Here is a 13,330-nt window from a genome sequence, read left to right as displayed (position 1 = left end):
GTAGGATATAAATAGCTCAATGAAAAACAACCAATTTAAGAGTTTGTTTGTTTTTGACTGAAGGTAGCTTCCCCAAGAGTGGTAGAACAGCATAGTATTTTCCATTGTTAATTACTGTTATTGAGTATTTCATTTGTTAAGTGCCAACGGTGTTTTCTAGTTTGTAGCTATGTCTATGCTCAGTTAAGGAAATTCAATTTCTCTTTTAACTGTTGCTTTTCTCATTTATCCATATATTCCTCTACTTTATCAAGAGGATCTTTAGAGTATTATGGCTATGTATTTTCAGGTGCTGATACAATAGATAATATTCAATGTCATCTAGCTAATATTTTCAGTCATTTGGAACATTCCCTTGATTCTTCTTGTCACATTGAAATGAATTTGTCTGTCAAAGAACCGTGTTTGGTGCCTCTTTTTTCTTAAATCCTGTAGTAACTGATGTGTGTCTGACCCAACAGCCATGTGTGTTCAGTAAGTTCGGTATTCCATCTGCCTGCCAGCCTGCCACATCAGCTGGTAACCCAGCTATTTTTAGGACTGTGTAGCTTTTCAGCTGCCTAACATATTAACGGGAGTGGAGTTTAGACTTGCTAGCTCGAGCATCCCTAAAAATAACACTAATTCAGGAATCCGGTCATAGAGTTAGGAGGTGCCAGTTGTTCCTGGAGTGTCCTTACCCTTGGTAACTCCCTGTCCTGCACTTACTCAGAGTGCATAGGGAAAGAAAAGTACAAAAACTCCAGGGGGAGATCAGAAAGACAGCTACTGCTGCAGCTATAAATACACCGTCAGCAGATGCCCTGGCCTGATTTATAGTTTGCTATAGTTTGCTATATTATAGTTTGCTATATATGGCACTTCAGATAGCGTTGGTGCTAAATAATCAATAAAATGTAAATGCGAAGGCTTCTGCAAAAACTGGTCTGTATTCTAAGAGGCATGGTAATCTGGGGGCACTTTCTGAAGAGAAATTCTGATATTTCTGCAGTACTCCAACAGTGGTAACGTTGTCTGCATCCCCCTTCCATGTGCATATGCATGACTGACTCATGATGCATACCTCAACTTCTAAGGTATATCTGCATCACGGAATAGCTTATGGTATAGAGATACGAAAGTTAAATGTGACTGAATTGGTTCCAGAAGCAGTACAGCTATCTCTGTATGGTAGGGCACTGAGGGTAATTAGTCCTGAGGAGAGGCAGGGCTGGCTAGCTCTGACACTGCGTGACACTAATGCTGGCTTTCAGGAGCAACCGTTCTAGGCTATGCAAACACACCGACACGCTCGGAGCTAGTCCAGGCCATTCTCCATTGCACACAGCAGATGTATCTTTTATGTCTTGGCACATGGCTAAGTTGTGAACAGCTAAATTATTTTCACAAAGTGGCACTTACTACTTTTCCTCAAAAGCATAAATTATTTATGTAGAGTTCTAACTTTATTATACTGTACTCAGAAGAAGAATTAAGATACTCTGCGGTGAACAAATTTGAAAGGTTCTTTAAGCCATGTACATCATACTTAAACAAAACATTGTCATATCCTTCTCTCATATCAGTATAAGGTGAGCTGAGTTTATAAATAAGTAGTGCTTGTTGCAACCATACTAGCTAAGGATATAAATAGGGGAAAGTTTTATAGGGGGAGATTAGCAAGTTTGTTAAACTTGCTAATGTAATAAAGGGGGAAAAAGGCAAGTTTTGGGTGCTTAAACTAGATCTTCAGGCCTTCAAGCTTCTATTACTAACCCGGAAAAGGCTTTTGTGCAAGACTTCTCCTTTATTATTAGTCATAATTACTGATACACTTTATTATTAACATCGTAATAATTTACACCTATGCAAATAAATATGCCCAGCTAAAAGGGGTGACTGGCTGACTTGCATGCTTGCCAAGACCCCTGTCTTATAGGTGTAACAGGGAATCATCTTTCATATCTGCTGAATTCAAGGCAGAATTCATTGGTGCAGCTGTTCTGATGAGTGGGTGCAGATGCACTATAATAAACTGTAAATAAATCTATTTGCCATTAATCTTATTTTGTATTCTGTGATTAATACATTGCAGCTGGGGGAAACACAGTTCTTTCCAGTCTGTTGCTTTTTGTTGCACCATGTGCTTGGACTTTTGTTTTCCAAAGTGCTCTATTTGTTTAGTGGTAAGGACAAACATGTTTGTCTAACACTGGAGCTACCACGGCTGGAGGTGCTTTGAATCTATACTTTATAAACGGTTACAATTTCTAGGCACTACAGTAATATAATTTTTAAAACTTGAGTTTATATGATTAAGTGAGAAGAGGAACTGCATTCTGCAGTACTAATAATTCTTTTCACAAGTACATGCATGTATTATTTCTCTCTTGTATATATTTTTAATTTTTTTAGTTTCAGATTTGTCTCTCTTAGAGTTACCATGTAATAAAATACATTTTAAAAATGTCCAGTGTGATCCAGAAATCCCACATGAAGTTTCATCAATGCAATAACATCCATTTACTTCTGAAGATACTTGACAGATGCAGTTCGCATGTGTCTAATACAAATCTACAGATGATGTCACTCTGGACTATTGATAGGCTGACTTAGACCCTGTGTCAAGCTGCCCACAAGCATATACCCCCAGAAATTAAATTTTACTTTTCAGTTTTCCAAGACCCCAAAGCCTGACCCTTTTTTCTTTTTCTTTTTTTTCTTTTCTTTTTTTTTTTTAGGTATGAAGACAAATTTCGACAAAAACTTCTTGAATACACAGATTCCAACAACATCGCTTCCCTGTTCCTTACAGCTGCCAATCGCTGGCTGGAAGTCCGCATGGCAAGTACATTATTTTTGTGTATACACAATGAATTTATGTGACTTCATTCCAAGCAACCTGATGAGGCATCCAACAGTTACACAGCCTCATCTGGATTTCAAAGCTATACCTTTACTCTTTATATCTGTATCTCTGTATCTGTAATGAACACGTGCCCAACCCATCCTGGAAACTGGATGGAGTACAAATTTTCCCCATAGCCTGTAGCTGTTTCTCCAAGACAAGAATAGTTTTTAGAGGTCACATTGGCTCCTCTGTGTGTGAAGAGTGATCAGAGCTGGTCGAGCTGTGCTGCCAGCCAGGACACCTTTGTGGGATTGTGTTAGTCAGTGTCAGCAGGCCTTTGCCTTCTTGCCCCCCAGGAACATTTCAACATCTTGGAAGCTCTCTTAATAAGCAGAAGGACGTAGAGAGGTTTGTGCCTGTTTTGGGTCATATGAAGAATGCCAAAGATATTCAGGTGCCTGTTCCCTTAGAGTGCTCAGTCAAGTGGCCTGGCGTGAGAAATTTATTTATTAAGAATAATTCATTGAGAAACAAATCAAGGAACTTTATGTTATGGATGTGATATTTGTATCAGGCTTTGTTAGATACAGGTGTAGTACCGCTGTTGTGGTGACACGGCCTCCTTTTATATGTGCTAAGTGTATGCTAACTCATATTTCATGTCACACTCTGTGCCTCCATTTTGGACTCCATTTTAGCTGGTACCTTTTGCTACTTAAATTCAGATATTGAGTATGACTTAAATAAAATGTTATTATCCTTTTATACATTCAGTCCTAGACCATTTGAAGTCCCTAATTCTGATCATTGCCTATATCACTAAACAGTACAAACACAGACAAGTGACTATTTCCCTCCTACAGAGTTCATTTTCTAGTCTGTTACATAAGTTTACTGAAAGACTTGTCTGTGGGAAGTCAAATCACCAATGATTTAATTTAAAGCAGCAAAAGCCCATCATGGGTGGACACAGTCCAACTAATAGATACATGCTGTTCAAGAACAGTTTGTTTGAACAAATATGGATGGTAGCCACCCAGCAGCAACTGCAGTGCTTCCCAGCAGTCAATCATCAGCCGCAGAGAGGATCCACTCACAGAGGGGATCACGTGAGCATTTCCCTCCTACCCCAGGTAACATCAGCTGCATGGTTTCAGCCACCTCCATTACATGCCTAAGATATCTATGTTGACTTCTCTAGAAGAAGATTAGGGGTGTTGGTACAACTCCTGTGTAAAACAGCATTTCCAAACAGCACAGCCATGCTAAAGCCAATGAGAATGGGTTCCTAGGCAGGGTCTGTATGGACTTAGTGGTGTTTTCTGCCTGTATTTCAAACTGTGCAATGGGTTTGTTGTTTGGTATATAAAGTTATGAGAATGTTTTCATCATTTATAGACTTATAGTGATGGAGCTTATTCATATTCCTTCAGGAGTACATTGGAGCATGTGTGGTACTCATAGCAGCTGTCACTTCTATTACCAGTTGCCTGTATAGTAAACTCTCTTCAGGACTTGTAGGCTTGGGACTAACCTATGCTCTTATGGTAAGAATCTCAGGACCCTTTTTGTCTCTTCCAAACATTTTTTTGTAATTCTTCAGGGCACAAAGATGAACAGGAAGATCGAAGGTGTCTGTACATCTATAGTGGGTACTGTAACATCACTGAAACCATGTGTTAACTTCAGTTCCCATTCAATGGTTGACATATTTGAGTGTATGCTTTCTTCAGTTTTTAGATAAAATGTTCATTGAAGTGTCAGTTCAAATATGTCAACAAAACATGGCCGGGTTGCATCATATTTTTTATATCGTCTTCCATTGTGAAGAATATTTTTTTCGGTGTATCAATTGTAATTATGCCCCGGTACATCATTCCAGACTGTCAAACCTTAAGTTACCAAGATGATGTCTTTTCACCTGTCTTTACTGTTCCCCTCCCTCTTCCCTGTTGGTGTAGATCAGACCTCCATAGTACCAAAGCATCTGTGCACTGCAGTCAGGCAATTTAACCTTTAGTCATTGTTGTCACTCTGTTGAAGTGTACCATACAGTTCATTCACAACTTCAGCTTATTAAGGCTGAACAAGTGTTACTGTGGAGGAATATAAACTGCATGCTGGTCAAATGTTGCAAACTACTAAAAATCTGGAATTTAGTAGTGTATTTGCTTTACATCAGGTGTCTAACTATCTGAATTGGATGGTTCGTAACCTGGCTGACATGGAGATCCAGCTGGGTGCAGTGAAAAGAATCAATGGCCTTCTCAAAACAGAAGCTGAAAATTACGAAGGGCTCCTTTGTAAGTGCAGTTTTGTGCAGCATGCAGAAAGAGCTTGCTGAAATTTTAATGATTTTGCAGTGTATTGCCATGAAAAATGTAGTAAATCACTTAATGAGCTGATTAATTTATTATGAGAGGGTTGATTTTTTTGTTGGTGGTTTTTTTTCCTTCCCTGTGCTCCTGGTACAGCTTCCTCACAGATTCCCCAGAACTGGCCAGACAGAGGAGAGATCCAAATCCAGAACCTCAGTGTCCGATATGACAGCAACTTAAAGCCAGTGCTAAAGCATGTCAATGCCCACATCTCTCCAGGACAAAAGGTAAAGAACTGCAGTGATTCTGAGAAGCTCTTTAGACTAGCACATCGTAGAAATCACAAAGTTGAAAAAAATGCACCACAGTATGTTTTGATGACTGAATTACAGAATTTTTTTCTCTAAAAGAATGTAGTGCAGTGGAAAGGAGTCTGTGGGTTTCTTAGTTTGGTGTGTTTAGGCATACGTTAGAGCGAGAAGTTAGAACTACGCACCACTTCTCAGTATCCCAGTGCCCTGCTGTCAGCACACAGTACCAAAAGCGACAGTGACCCCCTACTGTGTTAGGCCTATTTTCCATCATTCCCAGGTGGCTCTCTTGCCTTTATTCCTATCATTGCCACTCTCCCATTGTTCCTGTATATAGGACTGGCCTTGATTTATCCCTAAATGCTCAGACCGCTAAAGACAAAGAGTGAACTTCTGTTATGGCCAGTTCAGTTTGACTGACCTGTCAGGAGGACATGAGGATCATATGAATCAGAACAGCTCCTCCATCCACGCATCTTAAGTGTCAAATACAGACATTATCCATTTTTGCTCAGCTGACGTTCATCTGCTTTCTGTGTCACAGATTGGGATCTGCGGCCGAACAGGCAGTGGAAAATCCTCCTTCTCTCTTGCGTTTTTCAGAATGGTTGACACTTTTGAGGGTAAGATTACACTTTTGCGTATCGGTCAAGCTTAGCTCCCAAAGGTCCTTTGATAGTCCTTTCCTTACAGCAGCAGCTCTGCAGTGCGATTTTTGAATCTGCAGGACACGCTCTCTGGCCTTGTTTAAATACGGTATTATCTGTCACCTAACAGCTGTGCCATTGATAAGCTGGATTAATAAAAATTCTACTTGACAGAAGCAAAAGTCCTTTTGTGCTGTTAAATCACAACAGTAGAAGCAATAAACCTTCCCCCCATAAAAGAGGAAGGTTTTCAAGTACAATGAAGTATCCATGCACAAGGCACAGATAGGACCCACAGGGCCCAGAAAACTCAGCAACTGGGGATTGCAGGTTGGCTTGCTGCCCTGGAATTTCCTGCCATGTTTCCTGCTATGTGTGCCATGTCCATGTGCCTCACGGAGTGTCTTCCTGTGCATCTCAAAAAATTTTAGCCTGTTTCCCAGCCATATTGCCCACAGGGCCCTTAGGCAGAGCCAGGCAGTTGTACTTAGAGATAAAATTTTGAAGTGCTTAATGGTAATTTGGCTTTTTGAAACACTTGTTCCCCCTGGTAACTAGTCCCTGGTTGAAGTAACCTCTTACCTTCTTATTTGATAGATGTTTATCATAGTCAAGCAGAGAAGTAGTGTGTCTAACCATTCATAAACTATTACAGGTATACTTTGTATTCCTCCCAGCTGAGGCTTAGTCTCAAGACCATTGTGCTTGGTGCTTAACCAAAACTTGTTTCATTAGTAAATAAGGAGATACGCAATTCAAGGCCTGTTCCTGCTGTACTGTATTGCAAGCTGAAAGTGAGCCATGTCTTTGCCAGCAGCTGTGTGGCATGATAAACAGTCTAGCAGATTATCTATTTTCTTTTGAATAGGAAGGATTATCATTGATGGTATAGATATCGCTAAGCTCCCCTTACAGACGTTGAGATCCAGGCTGTCAATCATTCTCCAAGATCCTATTTTATTCAGCGGAACAATCCGGTAAGCATTAAGCACCAGTAATAAAAACCATATAATGACTTATATGCCATTATAAATTATACCATATAATGACTTTTAGAGAATTGCTGATAGCAAACTGGTCAATTCCGGTCTCCTCAGTTGGAGTAGGGAGGATTGCTGCCTTCTGCCTGTGCTTTTTACGCACCCCTGCCAGACTGCACCTTCCCAGTGCCTCAGCCTGGTTAGCACACTGTCGGCAGAAGGCGTCCCATGCCTGGGAAGTAGGAAAAGTCACTATTTATTCCTCCAGGATTGAGTAATCAGTTTAGCTCACTGATCAAATACCCATAACCACCCAGCACTTCTTGAAACCTTCCCTCCTACATCTCTTTTCATCTGTCTGCCTTAAAAAACGAGATGGAAAAAATGCAGACTAAAAAATTAATGTAGAAAAAGAGGAAGCAATAGAACAATATGAGAAGTACTGGGGGAGGTCTGGGGTATTTTATCCTGGGGCCTCTATCTGTGTTGCTCTTCTAGTCTTTGAAATGTTATTTCATCTGTGAGAATATCTGTAAGAATCCTCTTTCTCTGAGAGGATGATGCAGTAGAAACAGTAGAAAAAAGCTCCACGGTTTCCAGCAAATGTCCTTCCCTATGGCTGTGGCATTTACCTTAGAAAGGAACAGTACAATCCTCAGTGCAGAATTACATCACCTGTAGTTACAGTTTCTACATAAGTCATTAGAGTTCACTGAAAATGATACAGGCTGCTGTGGTTTGCTGACTCCACACCAATACAGATCCCAAGATTATCTCCTAAGCTTGCCTGTATAGAACATGATTCATTCATGTCAGACGATGAGCTGACTGTATAACTTTGTTTAGTTAATTAACCTATTAAAAATTTATTTAGGCCAGCATCGGTCATTCACAGCACATACAGTGGGAGTAAAAAGTAAAAATAAAGTGTTATGCACCATTGAATTTTTTTATTTCTGATTATCATTCTATATATTAATATGATATGACATTCACATTTGTTGCTATCATTTCTGTGCTACAGCAAGCTAAAATAGCATTCATCTGTTCATAAATCCAGGATTTGTTCAGTTGTAGCAAAGACTTGCATTTCATAATTCAGTATGAAGCTTGATTGTTTTGCTTAGCATTTCTATATCAGTAAAGAACAAGGAGACAGTGGATTTAAAAGGAGAGATGGTAGAATTTTGGCCTTTGTTTAAAAATTAATGTTAATTTAAACTGATTATATTCACAGTTTTTTTCCTTCACAGCTTTTTCTAGTAAAACATAAGAATTTCTTTACTTTATTCAGAACAAAATAAATTCTAAAACCACAAAGATATCTGCAAAACAGGAAGCTTTTCCCGTTCTGCTCAACTGAGAGTCAGATCTTGTTCTTAATCACATTGGTATAAATGTTGACTAAGTCTGCAAAATTCAGTGGATTTATATCAATGATAGATCTGAATGAAGCCCAGATCTTTAGCATATGATTCTGATTATTTGCAAGTTTGTTTCAAAGCACACTAAAAGAAGAAATACGTTGCAGAAGTTTATATTGACTGATATTCTTGAATTGCACATAACTGTAGGTTTAACTTGGACCCTGAGAAGAAGTGCACTGACAGCATGCTGTGGGAAGCGTTGGAAATAGCACAGCTCAAGCATGTGGTGAAAGCGCTGCCTGGGGGCCTAGGTAATAAGAGTTCCTTCCTGAGAAAATCGCTTCCAGTGTTCACAACATTGCTGGTTCACATTTACTATTTATTAAAAAGGTAGTTGCTGAAGAAAAAGCTTTTTAGGTTTATGGAAGGTGACGAAAAGTGCTTGCCTGCAGGCAAAGGTCCTATATCCATCTAACTCCCTTACCAACTGCACCTGTGGGGCAGAATCATGTTTCTATAGAAATCAATGGTAAAATTATTATTTCAGTATGTCTTCGTTATGAAGCATTGAGGTTTATGGGTCTTGTGAATTTAAATAAGGTGTCAAGAAGTCAGGTGTTATCTAGAATATGTTCTTTTGTATTTTCCAATAGTCGTGTTCAGGGAGGAAGATTTCAAAAGCTTAAAGGTGTGAATCATTTGGCCATGCAAAAAAAAACCACCTTAAAAATGGTAAAGCCTTAGGTTAAAGAAATGATGGATGCCACTTTGACAGGGGGATGCAGTGTCCTAGACTGCACATGTTCCAAAGAAACTCACTTTTAAACATCCTTAGCTACTTTGATGTCTAACAGAATAAAGAATATAGTGAGACAGAAGTACTGGTTGTTTTGAACAATGGAAATAAGCAGGCAAAATTGGGTCACCAGCAGCTGTAGACCTGTGAGATGTTTCTTTGAAAATCTTTATGCTGCAAGTGAGTCATTATTTTCCAACCATATGCTCTACTCTGATCTGACCCTCTGACCCACAGACATGCACACCCCATAAATACTGTTTTTGCCATATCATTTCCAGATGCTATAGTCACAGAAGGGGGTGAAAACTTTAGCCAGGGCCAAAGACAGCTGTTCTGCCTAGCAAGGGCTTTTGTGCGGAAGACGAGCATCTTCATCATGGATGAAGCCACAGCATCTATTGACATGGCAACAGTGAGTTCGGAGTGTTTCTGATTTCTTGCTTTCCTTGAGGGGGGGACAACTGTTAATATGCGAAGAAAAAGGTGGAAAGCAATTCTGTCTACTCTGTAATATGCTTACACCATATTTAGTGCAGATGTGTTTACAAGTCCAGGTAGTTGTGAGTCATTGATAACCAATCTAAAGAGGTTTTAAGTCATTTTAGGGGTTTAATAGTTATTCCAGCATTGCTTGCATTAGGAAATGAAGCATGTTCTTTTCACTGGCAGTTTGATTTCCTAAAGTAAACAAAACTTTGGAAGGTCAGCTGGCATTGTCAGTGAAGGGTAAATTGGCAAGCAGACAAATTTCCCCAGCATGGTGGACAGGACAAGTCAGGTAGAAGGCTTGAAAGTAGAGTCAAGGAAATAAACAGAGACATACAAAAGACATACTGGATTATTGCATTAATTGCCTGAAGTTGCTAAACAGAGGTTAAACCACACAATAATAGTGTACTGACTGGATTTTAGCCAAATAGAACAGTACGTTCTTAGAGGTTTTTTCCCCTCTGTTAAGGTGTTAGAGAAATGTTTCAGTCTGCTTCATTCTATGAGTAAAGAATATAATTGGAGGGGTTTATTATAACAGCTGCAACTTTTAGTTCTGTAAAATCTTAGTGTGTTGGGTGTCAGTAACGTTGGGAATTATACTGTACACAGCCCAGTTAAAACACATTTTGAATTTTGACACATTGAGGATATAGTTACATATCTAAAGAACAGACGATAGCAAATAAAGGTATCTGTGCTAGTGACATTTCTCAGCAGTTTGGTACACAACAACATTTCCCAAATAGCAAAGGATGAGTATTTGTTGAGTGAGAACTATGTATGTTAAGACCATTGTGTTTAACCACTGTTAAATATGCCAGGTACAGCACACTCCCTTGCTTATCCCTGCCACCCCCTGGTGTTAGATGTCCCCAGTGTGCTGGGACGTTCCTGGGCTTCCAGCAGGGTGAAGAACGCTCTGCAGAGGCGCCAGCATGCAGGCAGCCTGGCAGCACCCTGAATTCACCTTCGATTTCCTCACTGCAAAACTGAGGTCAGGGTAGCGGGGGTTTGGGAGCCAGAGCACAGCTCTGTGTGCTGAAGCCCAGAGGCAGTGGGGGTGGCAGGAGCGAGCAGGGCTGTCTAACTGGAGACCAGGCTCTGACATGCAGTTAATTTGTCAGTTCTGCAGCGAAGGATCAATAAAAGCATGGACTAATGAGTGGTTCCTTAAGCCTTCTTAATGTCTGTGTGTCTCCCGTGTAACTTCTGTTGTTTGAAAAGCAACAAATGTTTTTCTTTACATAGGAGAACATTCTCCAGAAGGTAGTCATGACTGCGTTTGCTGACCGTACTGTGGTTACAATAGCAGTAAGTACAGTCTCTGCTGCCATTCTAATGCAAACAAGAATCAGAAGTGCCACACTAGTCAATTCTTGTCAATGTTAATAAACCTGTTAATTTGGCCATTAATCTTTTAATGTGGTGTTTAAGTCTAAGCTTTCCTTTCCATTTTAAACTACTTTCTTATTTAAATGCATAACAGCAGCTTCTTAAATGTGTTGCGTGATGCTAAGAGTGGTTGCCTGTAAAGGCATGTAATCTAAGCATGCAGTCTATTTTCTGTTACCCATTTTACGCCAATTTAAGATATAATATAACTTTAACTACTGTGAAATGTAAGAATAAGTTTCATCAAGTAAACATGTGTGACAGTTCTGCCACTGGATAAAGCAATTATGTTTCAGAATTTAAACAAATAAGTGAGAATCTTATTAACTGTTAAAAATAAACATTCCATCCCTGTTGACAGTGATTGAATTTAAGTTTGCATATTCTTGAAGTGATTATACGAAGATCTCGAGTAGCTATACAAAAACTGTTTATGAAAGAGATTTGACCTGAATCAAAGCCGTTGGCTCAACAGATATGTCAGATGCAATACATATTTTTCAATCCTCTATTTTCTAAAAATACACATAGTTCAGGGAGGTAAAATAAAGTCATTATGCTTCTTAACATTTAAAAATTAAACACAAGTCAAGAAATCTATGCTCAGGGATCTTACAGCATCTTTTTATTTTCACCTAGCAAATGTGTAATAGAAAACTTAATTTATCTTATGGTATCCATTCAGTGTGTCATTATGAAAAAAGCAAAGGAATCATAAGCATGAAAATTCCTGATTTCTGTGCATGAAAATTCTGAGTTGCACTGCATTTTGCATGTATGTATCTTTTTCAGTTTGTTTGGGCATAGGCTGAGAAAGTTTTATTAGTCTTTCACTCTCTTAGTGAGTTTTAAACTGCACAGTTCAAACAAACAGTATTTTGGAATAAACTTACTTTGAATGTTTTTACTTCCAAATGTAAATGTGGTTTACAGCAGGTGGGTTTGTATTCAAAACACTCTGTAAGAGAAACATAACATGGGGTTTTCAGCAGGTTTTGTGTAGTGTTTTGGGGTTTTTTTTTCAGAGGAAGCTATATATTCCTAATTTGTGCTTAGGAAGAATAGGAATAGGAAGAATATAGCATTAGGTCTGTATTATCATCTATGTTGCTTTACCAGGATGGCAGCAGTGATTGTGTTATACTCAAAGAGATCAGACAACAAGGGCAGCAAGTGCAACTGGAACGTGATATTTCATTTCCGTCCCCCGCCTGTGGACTGGATAAATGTCGCAGAAGGACTGCAGCAGAGATGAGATTTGTAGATGCCATCAGTGATTATTTCATGGAACATCTGGCTAGGAAGCCACAGAAGGAAATTTGAGAGTTGTTTTGGTACTGAGGGTGCCCAAGGTCTGATTAGGAACCTTATAGGTGAAGAGTGAAGGTGTAACAGGGACCACAGTATTCTGAGATTAAATATCCCTACAGGAGTAATGCAGACCCAAAAAAATCCGGTGCAGTTACACTTAACTTCAAAATGTGGAATTCTGTAAAAATGAGGAGGCTTGCTAAAAGCAAAACCCAAAAATAAATGGGGAGGGGGCGGAAAAAAGCTAAAAGAGGAAGTGAAGAAAATTGAATCTACAGGGATCATGGAAATTACTGAAGGATTTTATTCAAAAATCCCAGAGCCAATGCATGGTATTTATTAGGAAAGGCTTGAGTAAGGCTAGAAAGAAGCTGGTATGGCTAAACAAATAAAAAAGACTATTAAAAACAAGAAGGCATTCTTGTAAAAACTGAACTCATAGCCAAATAAAGAACACAGAAATTATCATAAGTTCTGGCATGTTACACGTGAAAATGCAGTAAGGCAGGCAAAAAAAAAAAGTATGAGAGCAGCTTCTGGAAGCCATCAAAACTAATAATGAATCCATGAATCCCCAAAACACACCGGGGGCAAGAAGTCTGTCAATCTGTGGGGCCATTTGATGATCAATACATGAAAGGAATGCTGGGGAAAGATAATGGTATTGCAGAAAAACTAAGTTAATTATTTTCAGTATTCACTGTGGAAAAAACTGGGGAGGTTTCTTCCTAGTAAGTTAATCAAATGTTAGGGCTTACTAGGAAAAGAGTAGAGGACAAAAAAGAAAACATCATACCACTGTATAAGTCCATAGTTCGCACAAACCTTGAATATCGTATGTAGTTCCAGTCTCCTCATCCCCAGAATGACACATTACAACTGA

At 39.2% G+C, this 13,330-nt stretch overlaps 1 protein-coding gene across 1 annotated transcript in view; it reads left to right on the top strand.

Annotated features, from left to right (window-relative positions):
- Positions 1 to 13,330, top strand: part of ABCC8 (ATP binding cassette subfamily C member 8) — an 81,173-nt gene that overhangs the window by 66,517 nt on the left and 1,326 nt on the right. Inside the window, exons 30-38 of the mRNA XM_059826155.1 lie at positions 2,721 to 2,823; positions 4,264 to 4,377; positions 5,013 to 5,133; positions 5,305 to 5,435; positions 6,004 to 6,082; positions 6,975 to 7,083; positions 8,661 to 8,764; positions 9,531 to 9,664; positions 10,993 to 11,055. Of these exons, the coding sequence (XP_059682138.1) occupies positions 2,721 to 2,823; positions 4,264 to 4,377; positions 5,013 to 5,133; positions 5,305 to 5,435; positions 6,004 to 6,082; positions 6,975 to 7,083; positions 8,661 to 8,764; positions 9,531 to 9,664; positions 10,993 to 11,055 (958 nt within the window). The remainder of the gene's footprint in view (positions 1 to 2,720; positions 2,824 to 4,263; positions 4,378 to 5,012; positions 5,134 to 5,304; positions 5,436 to 6,003; positions 6,083 to 6,974; positions 7,084 to 8,660; positions 8,765 to 9,530; positions 9,665 to 10,992; positions 11,056 to 13,330) is intronic.

Source organism: Gavia stellata, chromosome 17 (genome assembly GCF_030936135.1).
Source record: "Gavia stellata isolate bGavSte3 chromosome 17, bGavSte3.hap2, whole genome shotgun sequence".
Lineage (NCBI taxonomy): Eukaryota > Metazoa > Chordata > Aves > Gaviiformes > Gaviidae > Gavia > Gavia stellata.
This window is presented reverse-complemented; position numbering and strand designations above follow the sequence as displayed.